Below are 23,642 nucleotides of genomic sequence, written 5' to 3'. Positions count from 1 at the left end.
CTGAAGATGTCTGTACCACCTTTGTTGAGGAGGTTTAAGAAGCAGCGACAATTGAACTATGATGGAAAGAAATGCAAAATTGTATATATATCACATGATAATACATGTATGTCTTTATTTTCTGCTTGTCCATATGTTTAATTAATCTGTTGTGTATGGTTAGCCAAATTGTTTTAAATTAATGACGAGCATATAGTAATTGCAGGCCATTTTCAAACAGCGTGAGATGTAGGAAACCCAGTCTGTGAGTTTCAGGTTTCTTTTGTCTGTCTGATATGGACTGTTGACAGACAAATTATTCTATTTTGGGAGGGGTGGGACTGGTAGTGCACAAGTTAAATGTGCACATGACCCGATTTCCCAAGCCATTGTGAATGTTTGTAAACATAAACATCCTGAGCAGACTTCCCATACCATTAATGGAGAAGCCGTTAAAGCCACTCTCCAGGATCATTTTATACAAATATCCACCTCCTGCAAGAGAGAGCAACGGCTGGAAATTGCCATTCTGGGAGCTCATATTGCTTTCTTCACCTCCAAGTGTCAGCATTTTCCCAAAAGAACATTTTTCATCAGTTTTGGCTGTACATGGGCCAGCTCACTCAGCTTCTCTCTTCTAAGGCTTCACGTACCATTAAATGACTGCAGCAATTATTTTACGAATGAGGGGATAAGGGGAACTATATTGTTGTTCGCATACTTAGTGCACCAAAAACAGAATTATTTTGATTAGAGGCGACAATTGAACTATGAACCCAATCGATAGCCAACATGTTTCATGAGTTCTATTCTCATCTGTATAAGATACATAATTCACCATCTACACTAGCTACTACCCGCGAATATGTCACATTGTGTAACCTATTGGGATTGGCAGATTCTCAGCTTTTAGCCTTAAACTAACTGTGGAAGAATTGGCTTGTGCAGTCAAATCTCCTAAATCAGGCTCAGGGGCCTGACAGATTCACAGCCTCATTTTCTAAAAGATTTTTGTCCTCCCTTTCCCTGTTCTTGATCTCTATAATACAATTCTCACTGGCCAGAATTTGTTTTGGCCACCACCAGAGTAGAGATTGTAGTTAATAATAAGGGAGGCTGTGACCCCACTTCATGAGTTAGCTATAGGCCCATTTGCCTCCTAAATGTGGACCTCCAGCTTTTTGCAAATATCTTTGTTTCCTACTTTGCATAGATTAGTCCCTCTCTTGTTCATTTTAACCAAGTCAGCTTTATTTCTACCCAACTGGCTGCAGACAACACTCGTAAACTTATCGACTTCAAACACATAGCCAATTAGAAATCCCTCCCTGCACTGGTGGTTGCTTTAAATGCAGAAAAGGTCTTTGACAGACTAGATTGACCTTAATCCATATGACTCTTCAGGCCTTAAGAAGAAATTTTATGGATGGCATTGCCTCTCTTTATTTTAACCCTTTTGCTCTGGTTGAAGTGAATAGATTTGCCTCCCCTTTGAATTAATATTTATAACAATACCAGGCAACGGTGTCCCCACTTGCCTCTTTTGTTTTCCTTGATGATGGAGCTTCTGGTAACCAGGCTGCATAGTAACCCTTCCATCTCTGGTATTTGAGTGGGCCCTGTAGACCAAGAGCTGGCATTATATACAGATGATGTCATGCTCACTATAACAAGTCTTCTTCTTCCCTCCCTTCTGTATTTGCTGAGCTTCGCAACTATGGCCACTTTTTAATTTTAAAATCAATTCTGACAAGACTGAAGTCCTCCCTTTTTACATATTGACCCTCAAATGCTTCTCCAGGTCCAGCATGAGTTTGATTTTTGCTGGCAATCTGGTTCCTTGAAATACCTACAGTGTGTGTGCTGCTCATTACATCTTATGATCAGCTGTTTGCTGTGAACTTTCCTCCCCTTTTGGAGAGACTATGGTGAGATCTTGGGGCCTGGAATTGTCTTCCTGAGGTTCCTTTATCTCTTTCAGATGCTAGTGGTCTATGGCCCTCATTCAGACCTGGTCGTTAGATGCAAGCGGACGCTCTGAAAGAGGGTGGCTGCTTGCATCTTGAAGTGTGGCCTCCTGGTTGCTAACTAAGCTGTGGGTTACCACCCACAGCTTAGCGACTGACCAGGGTGATGGTCATGATGGTCAAGACCATCGTGACCATTGGGGCTTGTGATGAGACCCTAAGGTTGGGTCTCGGCAAGTGCAAGCCCCAGGGAGCTCCCTGCTCTGATCGAGCAGGAAGCTCCCCACTGACAACATTGCTGATGTCAGTGCGGCCGCCCCCAAACAGCAAGTGTTCCATCGGGAAAGCCTCCATTTGGCCTGCCACACCCCCTGCCCGCCTCCCAAATGGGGCAAGATGTCATTCAACATTGACAGCTCACCCCCTTTGGTGCGAGACCCGTAGCAATGGAGCGCCCATCGCTAGCCGGGTCTCGCGCATGCCCGCGTCGGAGCAGGTTCTGATGTGCGCATGCCCAGTGGGTCAATATCGACCCAGTTGCGAGTGCTCAGCGCTTGCGGCCGGGTCTGAATGAGACCCTGTGTTCCAACCCATCCTATGTCCAATCTCCAGAGTTTGGTCTCTCAATTTATATGGCCCGGTTAGAGGCCCAGGGTTCAGATTTGAGTTATCTTTCATCATTCCTTTGATGCTAGCTTGGGTCTTCCTTTTTTCCAAAAATATTACTTAGCAGCTCATCTCACTCAAGTGGTCCTGGCACATGCTACTTTTCACCACAGGGCATGAGTAGACCTTGGAGCCAACACTGTAGGCATTCTCTCTCTGCGTACACTTTTTTGGTTGCAGCACAAACACAGGCCTCCTCACACCTCCCTACCACTATTTGCTTGTCTCTCCTGATATGGGATTACTTTGGTAGGGTATTTAGTCTCATCCAGAACTGGTTCCCATGACTTCTTTATGGAACAATCATACATTTCATCCTGGGGTTTACCCCAAAGCCTTTATCTATTGGACCAAACTCAAAAGTTTGAGTTTATTTGTGATCTCACTCTGCTACCTGTTTTCCCTGAGTTCTCCAAAATCAGTACAGTTTACCTTCCACATGTGTTTACCAGTAATTCCAACTCTGCCACCTTATACTTCTCTCTTAGGTTCTCAATGTTGTCCATCATATATTTTTCTCAAAACATTTTGCCTCCACAGATCTGAATCTAAAAACCCTATATCATTCCTTTATGGTCATCTAATTGTCCACAATCAATCACCAAAGGAACTTCATGAGTTGGCTTGGGAGAGGGATATTGGGGGAGCTTTGTAGTTGAAGAATGGATTAAAATTCGAGAACACGCAGTTAAAGCTTTCATTTGTGCCAGAATTAAAGAGAATACTTATAAATGCTTACATCAATGATAACTAGTACCTACCCAACCTTAAAGCATATTTCCTCAGCGTTCTGATAGATGTTGGAGGGGCTGTGGAAAAGAGTGCACCTTTATGGTGGCATTGTCCTAAGATTAGGTTGTTTTGGGACACAGTTCATCATTTAATTTGCTCCTACATCTGCATTTTGTTACCACCTTGTGTTTTATTTTCCCTTCTACCAAGGACTATCCCCAATATGGATAGTCTCACTCAAGCACTAATTAGACACATTTTCAATGCAGCCAATTTTTTCATTGCAGCTAACTGGAAGTCTACAGATCCCCCCTTTTCCTCTGCACTACACAAATACATTTGGTATATTTATCAACTAGAGTACTTCACCAGTTGTCTACATAAACATTACCACAAATTTTCTGGAATTTGGTTACCTTGGATCTTCTACCATGAGGTCCATGCTTGACACTCAGTTGGCTCCCTCTACAGTAGATGTCATTCCTGCCAACAGTTCCTTATCCATTTTTCCTACCATTCCCTTACTACCACAATATGGGTCTCATTCAGACCCGTTCGCAAGCGTCGATGCGCTCGCTACCGGGTCGATGGTCCCCACAGAGCATGCGCACGACAGGAACCAGCTACATCGTGCACATGCACGAGACCCGGCCTGCGACAGGCGCTCCATCTCTAGGGGTCTCGTAGCAGATGGGGCGAGCTGTCGATGTTGAGTGACAGCTCACTCCATTTGCTTGGCGGGCCGGGGGCGTGCCCGGCCAAACGGAGGCTTTCCAGTCGGAACGCTTGCCATTTGGGGGCAGCCCCACTGACATCATTGATGATGTCAGTGGGGAACTTCCTGCTCAAACAGAGCAGGAAGTTCCCTGGGGCTTACGAGAGCCCAGACCCAACCTTAGGGTCTGGTCGTAAGCCCCGATGGTCGCGACCATCACCCTGGTTGGTTCGCTAGAGCTGTGGGTGGTAACTCACAGCCTAGCGATCGACCAGAAGGCGGCACTTAAAAAAGTAATTGGCCGCCCTCATTCAGAGCGATCGCTTGCAGCAAGCGATCGACTCTGAATGAGGTCCTATGTCCCATTATTATTATTATTATTATCCTTTATTTATATGGCGCCACAAGTGTTCCGCAGCGCCTTACAAAGTACATAAACAAATAATTTGACAACTGACTTACAGTACAAAATAGGACAAGGACAAGGATAATATACATTGATACATAAGTGACCATAACACCTAGATATGCAACAGAGTGTAATCAACCAAGTGTTAGGTGCCCTGGAGGGGGGTAAGAACTAAGAAGTAGGTGAAAGTAAAGTAAGGAGAAGCACAAGAGGGTAGAGGCCCTGCTCGTAAGAGCTTACATTCTAAAGGGTAGGGGCAGACAAACAGGTGCGACACAGATGGGTTAAACGGAGGAAGGAGCATGTTGCAGCAAGTTAGGATGGGAGCTGGAAGGCTTTGATGAAGTAGTGGGTCTTGAGAGCCCGTTTTAGGGATTGTAAAGAGGAGGAGAGTCTGATGGGGAGAGGGAGAGAGTTCCAAAGGTCGGGAGCAGCACGGGCAAAATCTTGGAGGCGGGAGTGGGAGGAAGTAATCAGTTGGCATGAGAGGCATGAGAGGTGGTGTGCATTGGTTGATCGAAGGGGGTGGCCAGGAGAGTGGAGGGAGATGAGGTCAGAGATGTAAATGGGAGAGGCTTTGTAAGCAAGTGTGAGAACCTTGAATTGGGTTCTAAAAGGGAAGGGGAGCCAGTGGAGGGCTTGTAGGAGAGGGGAGGGAGATGTAGAGTGTTTGGAGAGGAAGATAAGTTGAGCAGCAGCATTGAGGACAGACTGGAGAGGTGAGAGATGGGAGTTGGGGAGGCCAGATAGGAGAAGGTTACAGTAGTCCAATCTGGATAAGACCAGTGAGTGTATGAGGGTTATGGTGGCATCCTGGGTGAGAAAGGGTCTAATCTTGGAAATATTTTTGAGATGGAAGCGACAGTACTACATCTCTCCTCCTCCTTGCTTCCCTCTTTTCTTCTTCCATCATTATATTTTTCCTTTCTATACTTAATATCACTAGTCACTCCAAATACTACTGTCATTAATTAATTTCATTGGCCTCCATATGCACTTACCGTTTTGCTTGTTAACCATAATGATGGCATCAATGTTCAATACATTTTGCATTTTGCAATATGTCTTTTTCTTGAGAAATCTCATAAAATTCTATAAAAAAAAAACAAGTTTAATGTGCAAATTTCCCTGCTAAGTATAATATTTTGATTATGAGTTTTTACATTTTCACTGTTTTCCACAGATGTGTCCTTTTACACTTACACAATACGCCATGCAGTGCAAGACATCTGGTGTGAGTGAGCCACCAGGTTCCATTTGACTGACCGAAATGCATCTTAGTCACATTGTGGTGGGACTAATGCTGGGTACACTGACAGATATATTGGCCGATCAATTGATCGCCTAATATATCTGCTACCCATCGGCCAGTGTGTACTGGCGATATGTCGGTGAACGTCGTCATTCACCGACATATCGCATTGGCTGTGCTGCACAGCCGATGGACAGATATGTCTGCAGACCGCCCATACACACACAGCGGCAGCCTCGGGGAGGGAGGTGGGACCCACCCCCCGCCAGCCGGGACCCCCGTGTGATCCACAGCCAGACACAGATGATGGCCGTTCAGTGTGTATGAATGACCATCATCTGCAGATATATCTGCAGATCACTCGATCTGCAGATATATCTGTATAGTGTGTACCCACCTTAAGACACACCAGGAGACTGCACTGATTAATTTGATATGCGACACTTACATATCTGTGTGCGACTGAGTCTGCAAATGAAGCACAACAGAGCTTGGCATGGAAAAAAGACGTGGATGCTGAATAGGTGCATTTCATATACATATTCAGACTCACTTGCACACAGATATACAAATGTCATATATCAATTTAATCAATGCAGTCTCCTGGTGCATTTTAGACACATGCATTGTAACCTAGATACAATTTTTGGTGAAAAAAACGCAAAAAATATGCTCTGTGCAATCACACAGGACCAGGTTCACCAAGATGGTCTGATTTGTGTGACTGTAGCAATAGTGTTACATCTGAACTAGTAATGGCATTCATCTGTTATTTTCATGTTCAAACACGTGGATGTTGTGGAACAAAGGTATCAATGGCAAACCAACCAAAACCACAAATGTACTAAAGACAACCCTTAAGAATATGCGACGTACAAGCAATATTTTTTTAGAGAAGACTATATAAGCTCCCAGATTTACTAATGGTCCATTTCTAAAGTGACCGGAAAACCAACAACAACCAACCAAAAAAAAACATGCCCAATTAATAGACATACCTGTGGCAGTTGGAGTTTGGAAGAAGCACTACACAGATCACTAAAGAAAGAGTACGTGTTTTTTTTAAACAGCGTGAGATTCCCCCCTAAATCCATAACTGGCCCTAGACCTTTCAGCCTTTTCTGGTACAGGATAATAGGGGGGAAACATACTCACTCTTAATACTTACATACTCCTTGGATTTTCTTGGTTCTCTTCTTCTCGCAGTAGTCCACCGGTTCTAGGTAAAACAAAAAAACACTGAGACCCGATCCCAAGTACACACACTGGTACATCACTTTCTTGAAAACAATGCTGATAATCTAGGGCGCCTTGATTCAAAAAAGTTTGGGAACCACTGGTCTAGGGGAAAGTGCTGATTGGCTAAGAGCCAGACACTCTCAGAAAATTAGCGGACACTGTCATAGAAACCATCTGCTGATTGGTTGATAGTGTCCAGTATTTGTTATTTCATTATGTTTCTTTCTCTTTCCTTTATTTTTATTTCTAAGAATTAACAATCAGAATACATTGCTATAAAAAAAAATGCATTACTTTCCCATTGGATAAAATTAGCATGCACTGCTCGCCTCCTCATTTTTTCACAGCACACACTCTCCTCTTATTTCCATGAATTAACAGCACTCAGAGACCACTTTAGGCAAGTCATATTAATGATTCCAGGCACATATCAGCGGCCTAACTCCAGGATCCCTGCTTCAAGCATACAGACACCTAACTTTTTTTAATGGGCATCTGAGTAAATTCTGGCCAAGCTTATAAGTACTTGCAATGCCAAAAGTGATTTGAACATTTGTACTGAGCATCAAGCAGCCCAATCTCTTTTGTGGCCTGTTTCATGTCATCTTCCTCACAGTATTGACCAACCTTCACCTAATAGGAATATTAGAAAATGTACATGGTTAGATTAACCAGGTACCAAGCAGAGTAAACTATTCACATAGCAAGATCCAACCTGTTTTGAATTCATGCGACACCCAGCCATCACACCCATATATGTTCATTGAACATCTCATTCAAAAACCATGGGCATTAATATGGAGTTGCTCTCCTCTTTGCTGCAATAACAACCTTCACTCTTCAAGATACACTTTCAACTTGATTTTTTAAATTGGCTGTGGGCATTCCAATTCATTCAGCACCAGAGCATTAGTGAGGTCAGACACTTAAGTTGGGTGGTAAAGCCTGGCTCACAGTCAACATTACAATTCATCTCAAAGATGTTGAATGGTTTGAGGTCAGAGCTCTATGTTAGCCAGTAAAGTTCTTCCACACAAAATCAGCAAATTATTTTGTTGATGGGCCTCAATTTGTGCATGGGGCTATTATCATGTTGAAAAGGAAAAGGTCTTCCACAAATCTGATACCACAAAGTCGGAAGCACACAATTCTCTACAAATGTAACTCTATGCTGTAGATTTCCCTTAACTAGAATAACAAGAACATGCAAAACCAAGAAAAACAGCCACAGACCATTATTGCTGCTCCACAAAACTTTATATTTGGAAGTATGCATTTGGTCAAGAACTGTTTTCCTGGTACCTGCCAAACATCCATCCATCTATCAGACAGCCAGATGGAGAAGAGTGTTAATTTAAAAGGCCCATCCCAGTAGGAATAATGATTACAGTATAGGACAGGACCATTGCAGTCATTCCTATGGCAATGTCAGACTACAGGCAAATCGCATCCATTTACTAGTAAAACTTACTGTATTGCTCCCAAAACTGAATTTTTAGATTTAGATAAAGTTGTTTTATAAAGCCTATTTATTTAAAGTTACAGTCACAGCCCAAAAATGAGCTGAAGCTGTGTATTAATCCATTATTTTACTTTTTTTAAATATAAAAGAGACAGTTATTGTTTTTTAGATTTAGAAGGAAGAATTAGGAAGCATGTTGGTTAAAGTACAAAAAATATATTTTCTAACCTCAGAAATACAAAGTAAAATGTATAGGATATTTAACATCTCATAGCAGTCAGTTATGCCCTGGCATGTTTGTTTAATAAATGACATTATCTAATGCCACAATTAATTAGTTTTTTTCTCATATCATGATAAAACCAGTAGCTTGTTTTCTTGTTATCCTAATAAATGACATTTTATAAGCACACATTAACAAAGATTTACATTATCTCAGTTATTATAATCATTTTATTACTCTAGTGACAAAATAATCTGAAAAGATGTTCTCACTAGAGATTTCTTTACTACTTGCTTAGTATAGTCGTGTACTTGGAATTTATGCCAACCTTTGTAGCTTTAAAGTCAGTTTTAGATGTTTATAAACATCACTAGATTACAGTTTGTATATATAGTTAAATTGAAATGGGTCATTAACATATTTCAGGTGGTGTAACGGACCAGAAACATAAAGTAGAGTGGCATTATAAAATTATTGTACTTCAGTGTTGTTTTACACTTTTGCAGATACCAGAGATATAACTGATGCCACAAACTGTATGAGATCAACTACAAAAAAATTATATTGTAAATTTAATTAACTGGGAGCCACATATCCAACTGGATGACATACTGTATAGCAAAGTATAATCTGTGCAGTAATATGTGTATAATATGCAATGTGTCTGCACTTATTTTGCTTATTTAAAATAGTAAAAAAAAAAGTTAAAATAATAAATATTTGTTCCTATTCTGAATATATTATACTAAAATGTAATATAGTTAAATAAGCATTATTTAGACTATGACGATTCAGTAAAGTTACAGTATGTGGTTTTATTTAAGCTAATTTTCCATACACAAGCTCCATAAAATAAAACTGTGCCTATTAGAGGCGTGTGAATTTGCAGTGATGTATGCATATTTTGCTATATTTCTGTTTTTTTTCATGAAACAATAAAGAAAATTGGAAAGCTAGATTTTTTTTCTGCATTCCATATATTCAATCTTTCAAAACTAATACCAAACTGCATTCATCTTCTTAAAATTGTTCTAGCTGTGAACAGATAATATTTAATCAAAATCCGAACTGGTGTGACATTGTTTAGTCAATTCTACCAAAATTCTATCAAAAGAATAGCCTGACTAATATGTAAAGTTACGCTGCCATATGATGTATAATTGTTTTAATCATCACTTAGCATAAATGTAATGATCAGCAAGGAACTGTGGACTAATAAAAGAATGGTTAAGATATTCAAAGAAACTATTGAAGCAAGTACTAAGGGGAGCAAGCTTGACCAGACAAAACTGATATTTAGGAAACTCGTGTTTAATATGTGTGAGCGACAGAAAGTGAAAATAAGCACAGAAGCCAGAGCATTAAGCAAAGGTATAATTAAAAGTAAAGTCAATAAACAGGTCAAGAGCTTGTACTGTAGTTAGACAGATAATGATCAAAGTCTCTATATTAATAGGTGTACAGTACAGGCAGAAACAGAGGTGTACCTATAAATGTTAAAGGTTGCACTAGTTTCTAGGGAGGGATATGCTCCCCATGGTTACCATACTGGGACAACCCATGGCAGGGATGTAGTTGGCATTCCAATGCAGAGAATGCCAATGCTCAGAACACCGGCTCCGGAATCCTGACACGAGTCAGAATCCTGGCGGCTATTATCCTGATGGTAAGTATTAGGGTTTGGGTTAGGTTTAGGGTTAGGGTGAGGCAGTAAGGGGAGAGTTAGGATTAGGCTGGGAGGGCTAGGCTTAGGCTGTGTGAGGAGAGGGTTAGGCTGCGGGAAAGATGGGTTAGGCTGCGGGGCAGGGATAAATTACTTACCTGCATAGCTCAGAATTTCCAACCTCTGGAATTCTAACCACCAGAATTGTGTTTGCTTGGATCTCATACCCATCCCCCAATGGCATATTCTAGTTATCTGCCACTACTCTGCATGGTGCTCTGCAATTTCTGCTAAGAGAAGAAGGGAATATTAGGGTTTGCCTTCCCTTTTAGTAGAATTTAATTTAGCAGCTCTAGAATGCCAGTTTGTGTGCATGGAATTCAATAGCTTGAGAAGCATCTTTGGCACTCTGCTCCACACTGACCACAAGCGTGTTAAGTGAAAACGCTAAACATATCATTGGTCCCAATCTTCCCATTGGTGTTATATTATTGCAGAAGCTCCATCTAAAATGGATAATGGGTAAGGGAAAGTTATTTTGTAGAGCAATAGCTTCTTACTGGTCCATGTGGTCACTCTCTCCCCCATAGCTTATACGCAACAATAGTATCTGCCAAGATTGCATATGGAGCCTAGGGATGGACAATTGCAGGGTCCGTATTGAAACTTTCTTTGATCTGCTATCGATAATAGCATGCCGATATGCACTGATAATCAATAGAAACAGATAGTTATTTAAATAGCGATAACCGTCTCACATATGTGCCGGGGACTGACATTAGCTCATATGCTATTATATTCATGGTTTGTTTCAAGGCTCATTTGGCATAGAAAGAGTGGAACGCCTTTCTATGCCAAATGCCTTTCTTTGATTGTGAAGATGATACAATATTGTGCCAAAATGTTGAGATGTTGTCAAAAGTAATGGAGGATGTTGGTTTAAACAGACACATTACAAATGACATCAAAATAAATACTACCAATGACTTATTTAATTATGTCATCATAGTTTTAAAGCTCTGTTAATTGTCTGAAAAAGCACAGTAAAAATGTTTTTCTTTACTTTACTTGCAATAAGTCCATGATGATACATATGCATTCTGCAGCCATCTAGGGTAATGGAAGTATATGAAGGTTAAAGTACAACAATTACTTTAATAAATATCAAACATCAAAACAACTAGTTTTCTGCAGGAGTAAATGAATATACCCATTATGATATTTAGTCTTTCTGAAGTTAAAGATAGTGATATTTTACTTTAATTTTAATATAAATATACCTTTCTGCCTTTTCAGTTCAATCATCAAGATATGTATATTTCATTTGTAACAATGGCTAATTTTGTGCTTTGGTCCTTTTAGCACTGTCTTTGATCACTGACATCCGGGCAGATAAAGTGGATCAAAAAAGCATCACGTTATCATGGCAGGAGCCGGTTTTCCCATTTATCAACAACACAGAGTATGAGATCAAGTACTATGAAAAGGTATTTTGAAACTTGCTCAATTTGTAATTTATTACTATCCAATGTGTTGTTAACAGTTAATCTGGTAAACATTCTAAGCATGGATTTTCAGGTTTACAGGTATGTTGTTTAATACAATATCACACTACTTATATTGTCATGCAATTAGTAACAGAACTAACAGCTAAACTGATTATTAAAATGTTATCAAATATCTTCTTAAGAAAACTATGCTGTGTAAAATAGACCACATCTGTAGCTTAAGGCATACATTCTAAAGTCTTAGGGAGTGCACAGAGAAATATAAAACACTAGGAAAAAAGCATATTAATTCAGAGCCGTAACAGGGTACGGTCACGCCCCTTGCCGGCCCTGTCCCCTGAGTGTGCGGTGGCATGTCGTTACATGCTTGGTGTCATTACGTCACGAAGAACATGGCATGAATAGCAGCTCTGGTAAGTGCAGCACTGACCGGGATTCCTCTGGATGCCCGATCGGCTGCCTATACTGTGCATGGTGCCTGTCTGGAGCGCTAGGACACAGGACGCTTCGTAGGTGCTGCAGCAGCAATCCTGGCTACAGGGTGCCACTCCAGCCACCTTACTAGCAGGAGAAAGGGCCGGGGGGCAGAAGATACTTCCCACAGAGCCTCTGCGGTCTTTTCGATGGCACTGATTGCACATAGCTAGTTACGGCCTGTATTAATAGAATATAATGTTATTCTATAGATTACAAAGGCATTATCAATACTTTGCAGAATAGACTTTGGGGCATATTTATTAATTGGGTTTTAGACCTGATAATTGTAATTTCTTATCACCAGTTATAGCAATAAGAGGTTTGCTTGTAAAATCACATCCAGGGACAAAAGCACCAATATGGACCCATCCCCGCAATGTATTAGAAGTAAAGCAATTATTAATGTAATCCAGTGGTTCCCAACTGTGCGCCATGGTTCCCTGGGGTGCCTTGGGATACTTGCAGGGGTGCCTAGGGATACTTGTTGGTCCATCACCAAATCCAAATTATTTATGGTCAATGTAATGTAAATATATGAACAAACAGAAGTGCAAACCTGTCCACCACCACTTAACTGAACCTAAGGATGACAGGTAAGCACAATTTACTTCACTTTACTATTTTCCTACATTTTTTTCTGAATTTATCATTAACAAACTTAAACTTAGGGGTGCCGTGAAAACAATGCTGATACTCTAGGGTGCCGTGATTCAAAAAAGTTTGGGAACCACTGATGTAATCACTTTACTTTTTGGTTCGATGGTTGACCATGCTTCTGCACATGTTCAGTTTTCAGACCAAAAATTTAGCAATCTGTATCATATAGGCTATGTTTGCTAATACCATCTGAAGCTGGCATTAACTACCGGGGCCGAGCTCCAGAATGCTTTGCATTCCAGAGCTTGGTAAACTCGCCATTTTAGTAGCCTACATAGAGATCTATAAGGGCTGCTTATGTGATTGAAACCGGAATTGTACCTATTTCTTATACTTGTTATTCCGTACCTTCAAATACACACAAATTATTAGATGATACTATCACACAACATGTAATAGTGTGACAATGTAGTGTGGCCAAATTAAATGGATACATATTATACAATGAATGTGGAATGTTCTGTCCAAATGCATGTGTGTAGTTACAGAAAAATATAAACCTTGTGAACTATTACAATTAGTCAAAATCAGAAATATGTTCCAGGAAATTAACTTGTTTAAATGGTGCACAGCCACAATGAAAGGGAAGAACCAGGAAAGAAAGCATTAGTGGCTACTATCTAAGGATTATATGTAATATGCAATGAAATTCCTGGAAAGTAAAAAGACATTTTAGAAATGTCTAATAGTGAAATTTAGAATCCTATCAACACAACATGATTACATTAAGACAGAAACATGGTCCTCTCAAAATGAATACGTCCTTTAGTTATGCAGAACAATAAACTAATTAGCTGTGACAAACTGTAGCTAAATCAATACTGAACCTTTCCTATTATGTATAATTGTATTTCCAAGGCATAACTGCATATCCAATTTGAGTTGAACAAATCAAATATCGTAACTAAAGGTCTAATCATGGTGGATCATTTAGAAAATGAGATGGCCTTAATTTGCAAAAAGAAAATTGTACTGCCAACATTTCAGAGGATCATGCAGGTGACAAATATTGTTAGTGACACACAGAATAGGAAATCAGTAGAAAATGCACAAATCCTCTTAGAAATGAAAGAGGTGTGTCAAGTAATTTACATGAGAGGTTTGTATTATGCAGGTATGCATTAGCTTAAAAGATTCTATTATACATTTCTATGTGGGACCTTTCATGCAAACATGACTTTTGCCAAGTGTATGGGCCCTTGTACTGTAACTAAGGGCACACAAACAGACTGATGGACCTGTCATTCAGAAGGAAAAAAAATCATTGACACATATCTTTTTTTTTGGTTCATTTGCCTCCATAAATCCAAACAAAATCAAATCATCTTTCCACAAATGTGTGTAATATCAGATGGTCTAATGGAAAAGAACTTTCATTATTTTATATTCACCAAGAGAGGCACCTCTAAGATCAAGACTTGGGGGTCTATTTACTAAACAGTGTTAGGAGAAGTGAAGAGTGAAAAGTGATAAGGTGCCAGCCAATCAGCTCCTAACTGTCATTTTTCAAACACAGCCTGTGAGATGGCAGTTGGGAGCTGATTGGCTGGCACCTTATCACTTTTCACTCTTCACTTTTCACTTCTCCTAACGCTGCTTAGTAAATATACCCCTAAGGGGCATATGTATTAATAATCACAGCATTGCATTGATTACTAACAGTCCATATCACAATAAACTTGTTCATTTTACACAAAATTTTCCTCCTCTATGTACTATCTGTAACTCACATGGACAGCGGTAGGGTAAGCCGGACGCTCGTGACGGAGTCTGAACGGGTCCCATTCTCTGTATAGGGAGATGTGGCGCTTGGAGAGGAGATCATCTCCAAGCGCCAGCTCATCACGTGACGCCGATGGCGTCATTGACCCTGCATTAGTGCCGGGTTGGGCTGTCTGTCTGACAAAGGTCTCAGCCAGGTTGCTTCCAGGATGGGTGCGTAAACATAATCCTGGGTGTGACCTGACAAACCAGTGGAAAAGGGGTATTAGAAGTGTTTGTTTTTTGCTGGAGAAGCTATGTTATGCCTAAAATGTTTGGGCATGCTGGTGTTTGTAGTACCACACGGAGCGCAAAAGCAAACATGTTCTGAACATCTTTACTATGTTCTTATTTTTTAAACATAGGGCAGCTGATGCGGTAATAATTATAAGATTGAAAGACAGCATATTATGCTTTAAGCATAGGAATTCAAAAATTGGGTGGAATTCCCTTATATTACTTATGTTATGACATTAAAACACACAAAATAAAAAAAAATCCTCAAATTGTTAAACTACTGTATGAAGCTTTGAATGGTTCAGTTTTAATTCTGATAATAATTTGATATATGTACTAATATAAAGAGTTCATTTCAGCAGTATTTGGATGGTAGTTTTCTTATTAATATGGTCAGTCATTTATATTTTGCATTATTTCTTGAATAAAATGAATTTCCTCTGTCCATTTCTGTATATATGTAGACTTTTTCATCAAAGTCATGTTTGCTCTTGTAGTGCAGATAAATAAAGTACTGTAGTAGGAAATAGAAGTGAAAGCAGAGATTAAGTGGGGTTTATGATATCACAATAACCCCACAAGTCTCAGTCTTAGCAGGGTGGCAGAGGTGGCAGAGATCAAGATGAATCTAGGATTATATGAAATCCTGAGTAAAGCTTTTGACAAACCATAAAATATATAATTTAGTGCCCATAAAAAACGGTTTTTCCAAGGCATGCTGTGGCTAAACCTTTACTGCTGTGCTGGCTGCAGGCATGATTTTGTATACCTCTATAAGAAATAATAGTATCAGCCTTGTATTTCGTACATTGGTACTGAACAGGCTGACTAACTCCATTTAGCATATATTTAGTTACAGCTTCATGCTGTAATGGTAATAATCACACACATCTAAACTAGAAATGTAAACTAGGGCATCTATTTACTAAGCAGTGTTAGGAGACAGAGTGAAAAGTGATAAGGTGCCAGCCAATCAGCTCCTAACTGCCATGTCACAGGCTGTGTTTGAAAAATGACAGTTAGGAGCTGATTGGCTGGCACCTTATCATGTTTCACTCTGTCTCCTAACACTGCTTAGTAAATAGACCCCTAGAACAGCAAAGTTTAATATAGTAAAACTAGTTTATTATCATATTTTGGCTAACTTAAAACATGGAGCAATTTACAACATAACTTATATTTTATTTAAGAAAATCACTGGTATATTGCATAGAGCTCTTCCCTGTTTCATAACCCATTGTGTGAATTTTGTTTTGCCAGCAGAATACTTTCTGTTACAAATGTTAAGTGTAATTAACCAGATAAATTCCTTCAGAATCTATATAAAATAGTAATACCCCCTGTACTCTAACAGTATCAACTTTTGGTATCACTTTAAATAATATTCAGAGACAAAGATAGTGGGATACAAGCAGAATCTCACAAATTCTTTAAACAGTAAATAGTAAGGGGTAAATGTACTAAAGTGAGAGCTTTAGAAGTGGAGATGTTGCCCATAGCAACCAATCAGATTCTAGCTATTATCTAGATTCTAGAAGGTGCTTATTAAATGTTAAATAGAATCTGGTTGGTTGCTATAGGCAACATCGCCACTTCTAAAAACTCTCACTTTAGTAATTATTCCCCAAACGCTTAATTCATCACCCTATGATAAAAAAAGAAACAACTTTAAATGCAGATGCAATTGTTTGCTATGAATGTTGTTGGGTTAAGTATTGCCTACTATACATATTTTATCTCAATATATGAGACAAGAGTGAAAATACGCAATGAAGCATAAATAACGGAAAATGATGTATGGCATATATTAAATGACAGTTGTTGCAAAAGAAAACAGAATATAGCCAGCAGGTGCAAAGAGAATGTATATTTATTAAATGTGTACATGTTCTTAATCTTGCACTGTGCATCGTCCCTATGTTATTCTGCTGTCTGATATGTGCATTATTCCCCATACTACTTGCTGGAGAATGGTAATATAGCTCTTCTCCGCCCAGTAAGTGTATTTCCTCACCAGTGCTCACAGGCTGTATTATTGAGATGTAGTGTAGCCTAGTGCAGAGAGGCATTTATTCCTTAGATTTTTTTCTGCAGGATTTTATTTTTTTAATCTTGTTTACAAACGGTTCATGTGCTTTCCATCCTCCATATATTGGATTTCCTTGAAACCAGTTTATTATATTAGAATCCATGAAACATACATATTCCATCAATGTTTTACATGATTTTAAAGATCAGTGTAATCTATCATAATAATCTCTGACACCCAAACATTGCTTGTTATGCCTGTTCTTTCCCCTAATGCTTTTTAGTCTGTTGAGGCTAAGGCAGGCATTACTTGACTGCACAATCTATATTACAGGGTGTACAGTTTATCTGCACTGCTTTAATCTTAGACAAAACTTGTTCCCCTACACATGACTGTTTTAAGTAAAGTAAAATCTTTTGATAACTTCTGATTTGCATAATAACATAATTCATAAGCAATAAAACCCCTTTATAATTACAGTAAAATAATAGCCTTATTGTACAGAATAATGCATTTTGTGATTCTGTCACAAAAGCGTATGTATGTTTGTATGTTTACATAAACATTCTGTCACAAAAGCGTATGTATGTTTGTATGTTTACATAAACATTCTGTCACAAAAGCGTATGTATGTTTGTATGTTTACATAAACATTCTATCACAAAAGCGTATGTATGTTAATTCGCACGAATCATGAAATATGACAAAACATCTGTATTTCTGCGTCAGGTGTATGAGGTGTACAAAGGCACATTGTGCATGATCCTATTTGTATTCAATATAATGTAATTAAGTATCGTACTGCTGGGTGGATTGATTGTAGCCACCTCCCCTTCCAGGTGAATGCGCAGAGCTGGATGTAATTCTATAATAGCGGCCATGGCTAGTAGGGTGGGTTGAAAAAAATTAAATTGCGAGTTCGGAATTCCAATAGTGCAGTAAAGTTGTGGGTCCATAACAGTAACTCATGTGCAAAATTTCAGCTTGATCAGATAATTTTTACTATCCCCAGCGGGTGCTTGAAGTACTGAAAATTTGACACAAATTAGGATAATTTGTAATCAGGTGAAGACACATTTGGGGCACATATTTTGACTATGAAGTTGTTTTTTATTGGTGAAAACACTTCAGTTGAACTCAGATACAAACCTTCGGGGCAGAAGTTTAAGAGAGGGACCCCACCGAAAAAAAGGTAAAAATATTGCAATTTTCCATGAAATGCCATCTTTGCCGAGTCTGCCCCTGAGATTGACTTGTACTATTTTCAGGTATTCTGACTTATAAACTATTACTTTCTAGGAGGTAGGGAGTAGGGCTGGACATCGGAAGCCCACCATCAAATGATGTGATGGTAACTAACCAACGAATCAAAAGTATTCGATAGTAAAAACTATTTATATGATTTGTACATGTGCAAAAAACCCTGCAGCGCAGTTGGCAGGTGGTGGGATTGGGGCATGGCCCGGAGCAACATACATACATCCTCTCTAATGTAGCTAGCAGTGCTGCTGTGCTGTGGGGACTGGAGGGTACATTATATTTACATATACAGTCTGGCTCCAGAGTCCATCATGCCCGGCACTGATGGGGAACAGTACTTAAAGTGGTCCTAGAGAAATGTGGAACTCACCCCCTCTGCACTTTTTCAGCAAAGGGACAGCCAGAAAAGGGGCTTGGTTTCAAAAGAAAGGGGCATGGTCACACAATAGTATTCCCAATTCAAATTATGCCACACAGTAGCACAATCTTATCCACATTACACCGCACATAGTGCCACTGATTCACATTACACCTTGTTCATGTTATGACACACAGTAGTGCCCCTTTTACACAATGCCCACAGTAGTAATGCCTCTAATACACATAATGACCACAGTAGTAGTGCCCCTAATACAATGCAGTAGTTCACCTTATGCACTGCCCACTGTAGTGGTGACCAGGGACGGACTGGGGCTGTAGTTCAGCCCTGGCAATCTGCCCTGTGTGAGCACTTTAGGCACAGGCACTCATGAATGGAGTGTGCCATGAGTCACGGGGCCTGGCCTTATGACATGCCCTGTCTTGCCCCCCTGAGTGCATAACATGTATCTAGTAGCATGGGGTGGAGGACGAGTGCACTTCCACCCTCCTTGAGCCGGCCCTGAGGCCATCGACCCTTTTTGGCATTTGCCAGAAGTGCCAGATGGCCAGTCTGGCCCTGTTGGTGCCCCTTATGCAATGACCCTTGTACTGGTGCCCCTTATGCAGTGCTCCAGTAGTGGCAGTGCCCCTTATGCAGTGCCCATAGTGGTAGTGCCCCTTATGCAGAGACCACAGTAGTGGTGCCCCTTATGCAGTGCCCCTAGGAGTGGTGCACATTATGCAGTTCCCCAAGAAGTGGTGCTCCTTATGCAGTGCCCCCAGAAGTGTTGCTTCTTATGCAATGCCCACAGTGGCAGTGCCCCTTATGCAGTGTCTCTAGGAGTAGTGCACCTTATGCAGTTCATCCTAAGCAAAGCACCCAGTAGTAGTGCCCTCAGTAGTAGTGACCCTAGTCGTAGTGCCCCCAGTAGTAATGCCCCCTGTAGTAGTGCCCCCAGTAGTAATGCCCCCTGTAGTAGTGCCCCTGTAGTAATTCCCCTTGTAGCACATCCCCCAGTAGTAATGCCCCCTGTAGTAGTGCCCCCAGTAGTAATGTCCCAAATAGTAATTCTCTCTGTAGTAGTTCCCTCAGTAGTAATGCTCCCTGTAGTAATGCCCCCAATAGTAATACCCCAGTAGTAATGCCCCCTGTAGCAGTGGACCCAATAGTCATGTCCTCTGTAGTAATATCCCCAATAGTAATGCCCCCAGTAGTAATGTTCCCTGTAGTAGTTCCCCAATAGTAATGCCCACAATAGTAATGCTCCCTATAGTAGTGCCCCCCAATAGTAGTGCCCCCAGTAGTACATATTCTGTAACTGCGGGTCAGCAACACCATTCTGCTGGGTCCATCATCCATTAGATGTAATGAGAGGGAGTAGCTGGAAACCACTGTAAATGCCTTAAGGTATACTGGAGGTTGCTGCCAGATTGTAAACTCTGATAGGTGTAGTATGATCTGCTTGCTTTTCTCCTTGCCACTATACTAGTTCTTGTTCTAAATGTTATCAATTAAGTTGATTACCAAATTTAATACCAATTCTTTTGTCTGTGTCATTATTTTAGATTTAAAAATTTCTTATGCACTGTCTAGTAGTAAACAGAACTTTAATATATATAATATAATGAAATACAAACAAAATAACATCCATTATTTACCACTATAAAAAGTGAAGTGTTATTATTAAATGTGAAAATCATATTTTTTTATATAAAATGTAATGAAATACAGACACCCCCACATCTGTTGTTTACTGCGTTAAAAAAAAACAATGGGAGTTTTCTTTCCTACAGTAGTCCACATGGAAATACCAATTAAGTAGTCCACTTAGACATATGCAAGTCAGCTGGAGAGTCACTATGCAAACAGCCAATCAATAATGGCCTTGGTAATGCTGTTGGTGTCATTATATATATATATATATATATATATATAGTGACAAGGTCACTGGCATCATAGTGGAAGGCAGGTATATCTGCCCTAGATTCCTGACCTATGTCTTTTGAAACCTCAGGAAGGTGTTTGTGTTAGGAGTTTTTTGGGTTATTAGCTTCACAGGAGGCTAATTAGGGTTTTCAGCTGTGTGGCTGTTTTTTAGTGCTGTGAGGCTGATCATTACAGAGAGTCACTGCCTGGTGAGAGGATAGCCTTTCATGTCTCTGTGAGAGAATCAGGTTGATAAAAAGCAGGTAAACTAAACCTGGAAAAACCTTCTTATACTTTGTTTATTAGTGAGCTAGGATCACTTCTGTATAGCTAGTGCCAGATGGCAAGGTCCTTATTTTTGTTTCTATTGCCCAATAAAACTGGTGGAGGTCAGTTGCACCAGACCAGTGGACTTTGTGTGATTTCTCAGCTGCTGCGCAGTGCCAACTACCCCTGGAGATGGTACCCAGCCCCCTGACCTTGCTACAATATATATATATATATATATATATATATATATATATATAGTCAGGTCCATAAATATTGGGAAATTGACAGAATTTTCATATTTTGTTCTCTATTCACCACCACAATGGTTTTGAAATGAAACAAACAAGATGTGCTTTAACTGCAGACTTTCAGATTTAATTTGAGGGTAATTACATCCAAATCGGGTGAACGGTGTAGGAATTACAACAGTTTCAAGATGTGCCTCCCACTTTTTAAGAGGCCAAAAGTAATGGGACTATCAACTCAAAAGCTATTTCATGGACAGGCATGGGCTATTCCCTCATTATTTCATTATCAATTAAGCAGGTAAAAGGTCTGGAGTTGATTCTAGGTGTGACATTTGCATTTGGAATCAGTTGCTGTCAACTCTCAATATGAGATCCAAAGAGCTGTCACTATCAGTGAAGCAAGCCATCATAAGGCTGAAAAATCAAAACAAACCCATCAGAGAGATAGCAAAAACATTAGGTGTGGCCAAATCAACTGTTTGGAACATTATTAAAAAGAAAGAATGCACCGGAGAGCTCAGCAACACCAAAAGACCCGGAAGACCACGGAAAACAACTGTGGTGGATGACAAAAGAATTATTTCCCTGGTGAAGAAAAACCCCTTCACAACAGTTGGCCAAATCAAGAACACTCTCCAGGAGGTAGATGTATATGTGTCAAAGTCAACAATCAAGAAAATACTTCACAAGAGGGTTCACCACAAGATGCAAACCATTGGTGAGCCACAAAAACAGGAAGACCAGATTAGAGTTTGCCAAGCTACATCTAAAAAAGCCATTACAGTTCTGGAACAACATCCTATTGACAGATGAGACAAAGATCAACTTGTACCAGAGTGATGGGAAGAGAAGAGAAGGAAGGAACTGCTCATGATCCAAAACATACCACCTCATCAGTGAAGCATGGTGGTGGTAGTGTCATGGCGTGGGCATGTATGGCTGCCAATGGAACTGGTTCCCTTGTATTTATTGATGATGTGACTGCTGACAAAAGCAGCAGAATGAATTCTGAAGTGTTTCAGGCAATATTATATGCTCATATTCAGTCAAATGCTTCAGAACTCATTGGACAGGGCTTCACAGTGCAGATGGACAATGACCCGAAGCATACTGCAAACGCAACTAAAGAGTTTTTTAAGGCTAAAAAGTGGAATGTTATGCAATGGCCAAGTCAATCCCCTGACCTGAATCAGATTGAGCATGCATTTCACTTGATGAAGACAAAACTGAAGGGAAAATGCCCCAAGAACAAGCAGGAACTGAAGACATTTGCAGTAGAGGCCTGGCAGAGCATCACGAGGGATGAAACCCAGCGTCTGGTGATGTCTATGCATTCCAGACTTCAGGCTGTAATTGCCTGCAAAGGATTTGCTACAAAGTATTAAAAATGAAAGTTAGATTTAGGATTGATTAGTTTGTCCCATTACTTTTGGCCCCTTAAAAAGTGGGAGGCACATATAGAAACCGTTGTAATTCCTACATCGTTCACCTGATTTGGATGAAATTACCCTCAAATTAAATCTGAAAGTCTGCAGTTAAACCACATCTTGTTTGTTTCATTTCAAAGCCATTATGGGGGTGAATAGAGGACAAAATATGAAAATTCTGTCAATGTCCCAATATTTATGGACCTGACTGTATATATATATATATATATATATATATATATACATTTGCATCGGCACTCGTCGGATTTTTTCAAAAGAACTCAGATTCCACAACAGAGATTTCAGCATTTTGAGTATATTTCAACCCTTCATCAGGAATAATACATAGTCAATACATCTTACCTTAAATAGCCCCAGTGATTGATGAGATGCCAGGATCACCACCAGCTTTGTCGGCAAGCGCCCGCAGGACTTCCGGTGTGTATCCTTAAAGTGTGTCCCCGGCACCGCCTCTGTTGCCAAGGTTACTCACCAGCGTCCCTCATTAGAGAATCCCCCGGCATTTCATCAATCACTGGGGCTATTTAAGGTTCTTTTGTCACTTGCAGCTTTTGAGTTATCTTGAAAAATCCGACGAGTGCCGCTGCAAATGGATATGTGTTGATTGGGTTTCTTATTGCTGGCACCACGGTACTTTTTATTCCATTAAAGGGAGTGCCGACCTCATGGGACTTGTGTATACATATATATAGATGCATATATACTGTATATCATACATATATACTGTATATCGGTGACATACCAGGACACTGGCCTCTTGCACCCAGCTCATGTACTTCATGATGGCAAAGAAGAGGAGGCTGGGAGCAAGAAGATGATCTCCTGGTACATTCGTAGGTATCACCTAATTTCTCCCTAGGTGTTGGTTTCCCAAGTAGTAAGCATTCCATTCCCTTAGCCTGATGCTTTGGGTGGTGGTACCAGCCCTCTTTATGTCTCTGCTATACACTAGGCCTACAGTACACACAAAAAGATGTGCCTCCTAGGAATCAAATCTGTGTGTGTCCATGTCTTATTAGTTTGCATCTCAAGGACACATGTTACACTTGTGTGAACATACCCTTACTTTACTCAGTTTTTACTTGTCTTTCCAGGTGTATGGTTTGCAAGTCTAATATATGTAAAATCTAGACAGAATATGTAAAACCTAGAC

At 40.0% G+C, this 23,642-nt stretch overlaps 1 protein-coding gene across 1 annotated transcript in view; it reads left to right on the top strand.

The window, feature by feature from the left end:
* The window catches only part of EPHA10 (EPH receptor A10), a 740,746-nt gene that overhangs the window by 485,091 nt on the left and 232,013 nt on the right, over positions 1-23,642 (top strand). The window contains exon 6 of the mRNA XM_088462290.1: positions 11,670-11,794. Coding sequence (XP_088318416.1) covers positions 11,670-11,794 — 125 coding nt within the window. The remainder of the gene's footprint in view (positions 1-11,669; positions 11,795-23,642) is intronic.

Source organism: Taudactylus pleione, unplaced genomic scaffold (assembly GCF_031769625.1).
Source record: "Taudactylus pleione unplaced genomic scaffold, aTauple2 ptg000007l, whole genome shotgun sequence".
Taxonomy (NCBI): Eukaryota; Metazoa; Chordata; class Amphibia; order Anura; family Myobatrachidae; genus Taudactylus; species Taudactylus pleione.
The sequence above is the reverse complement of the archived record's forward strand: the minus strand, read 5'-3'. Positions and strand labels throughout refer to the sequence as shown.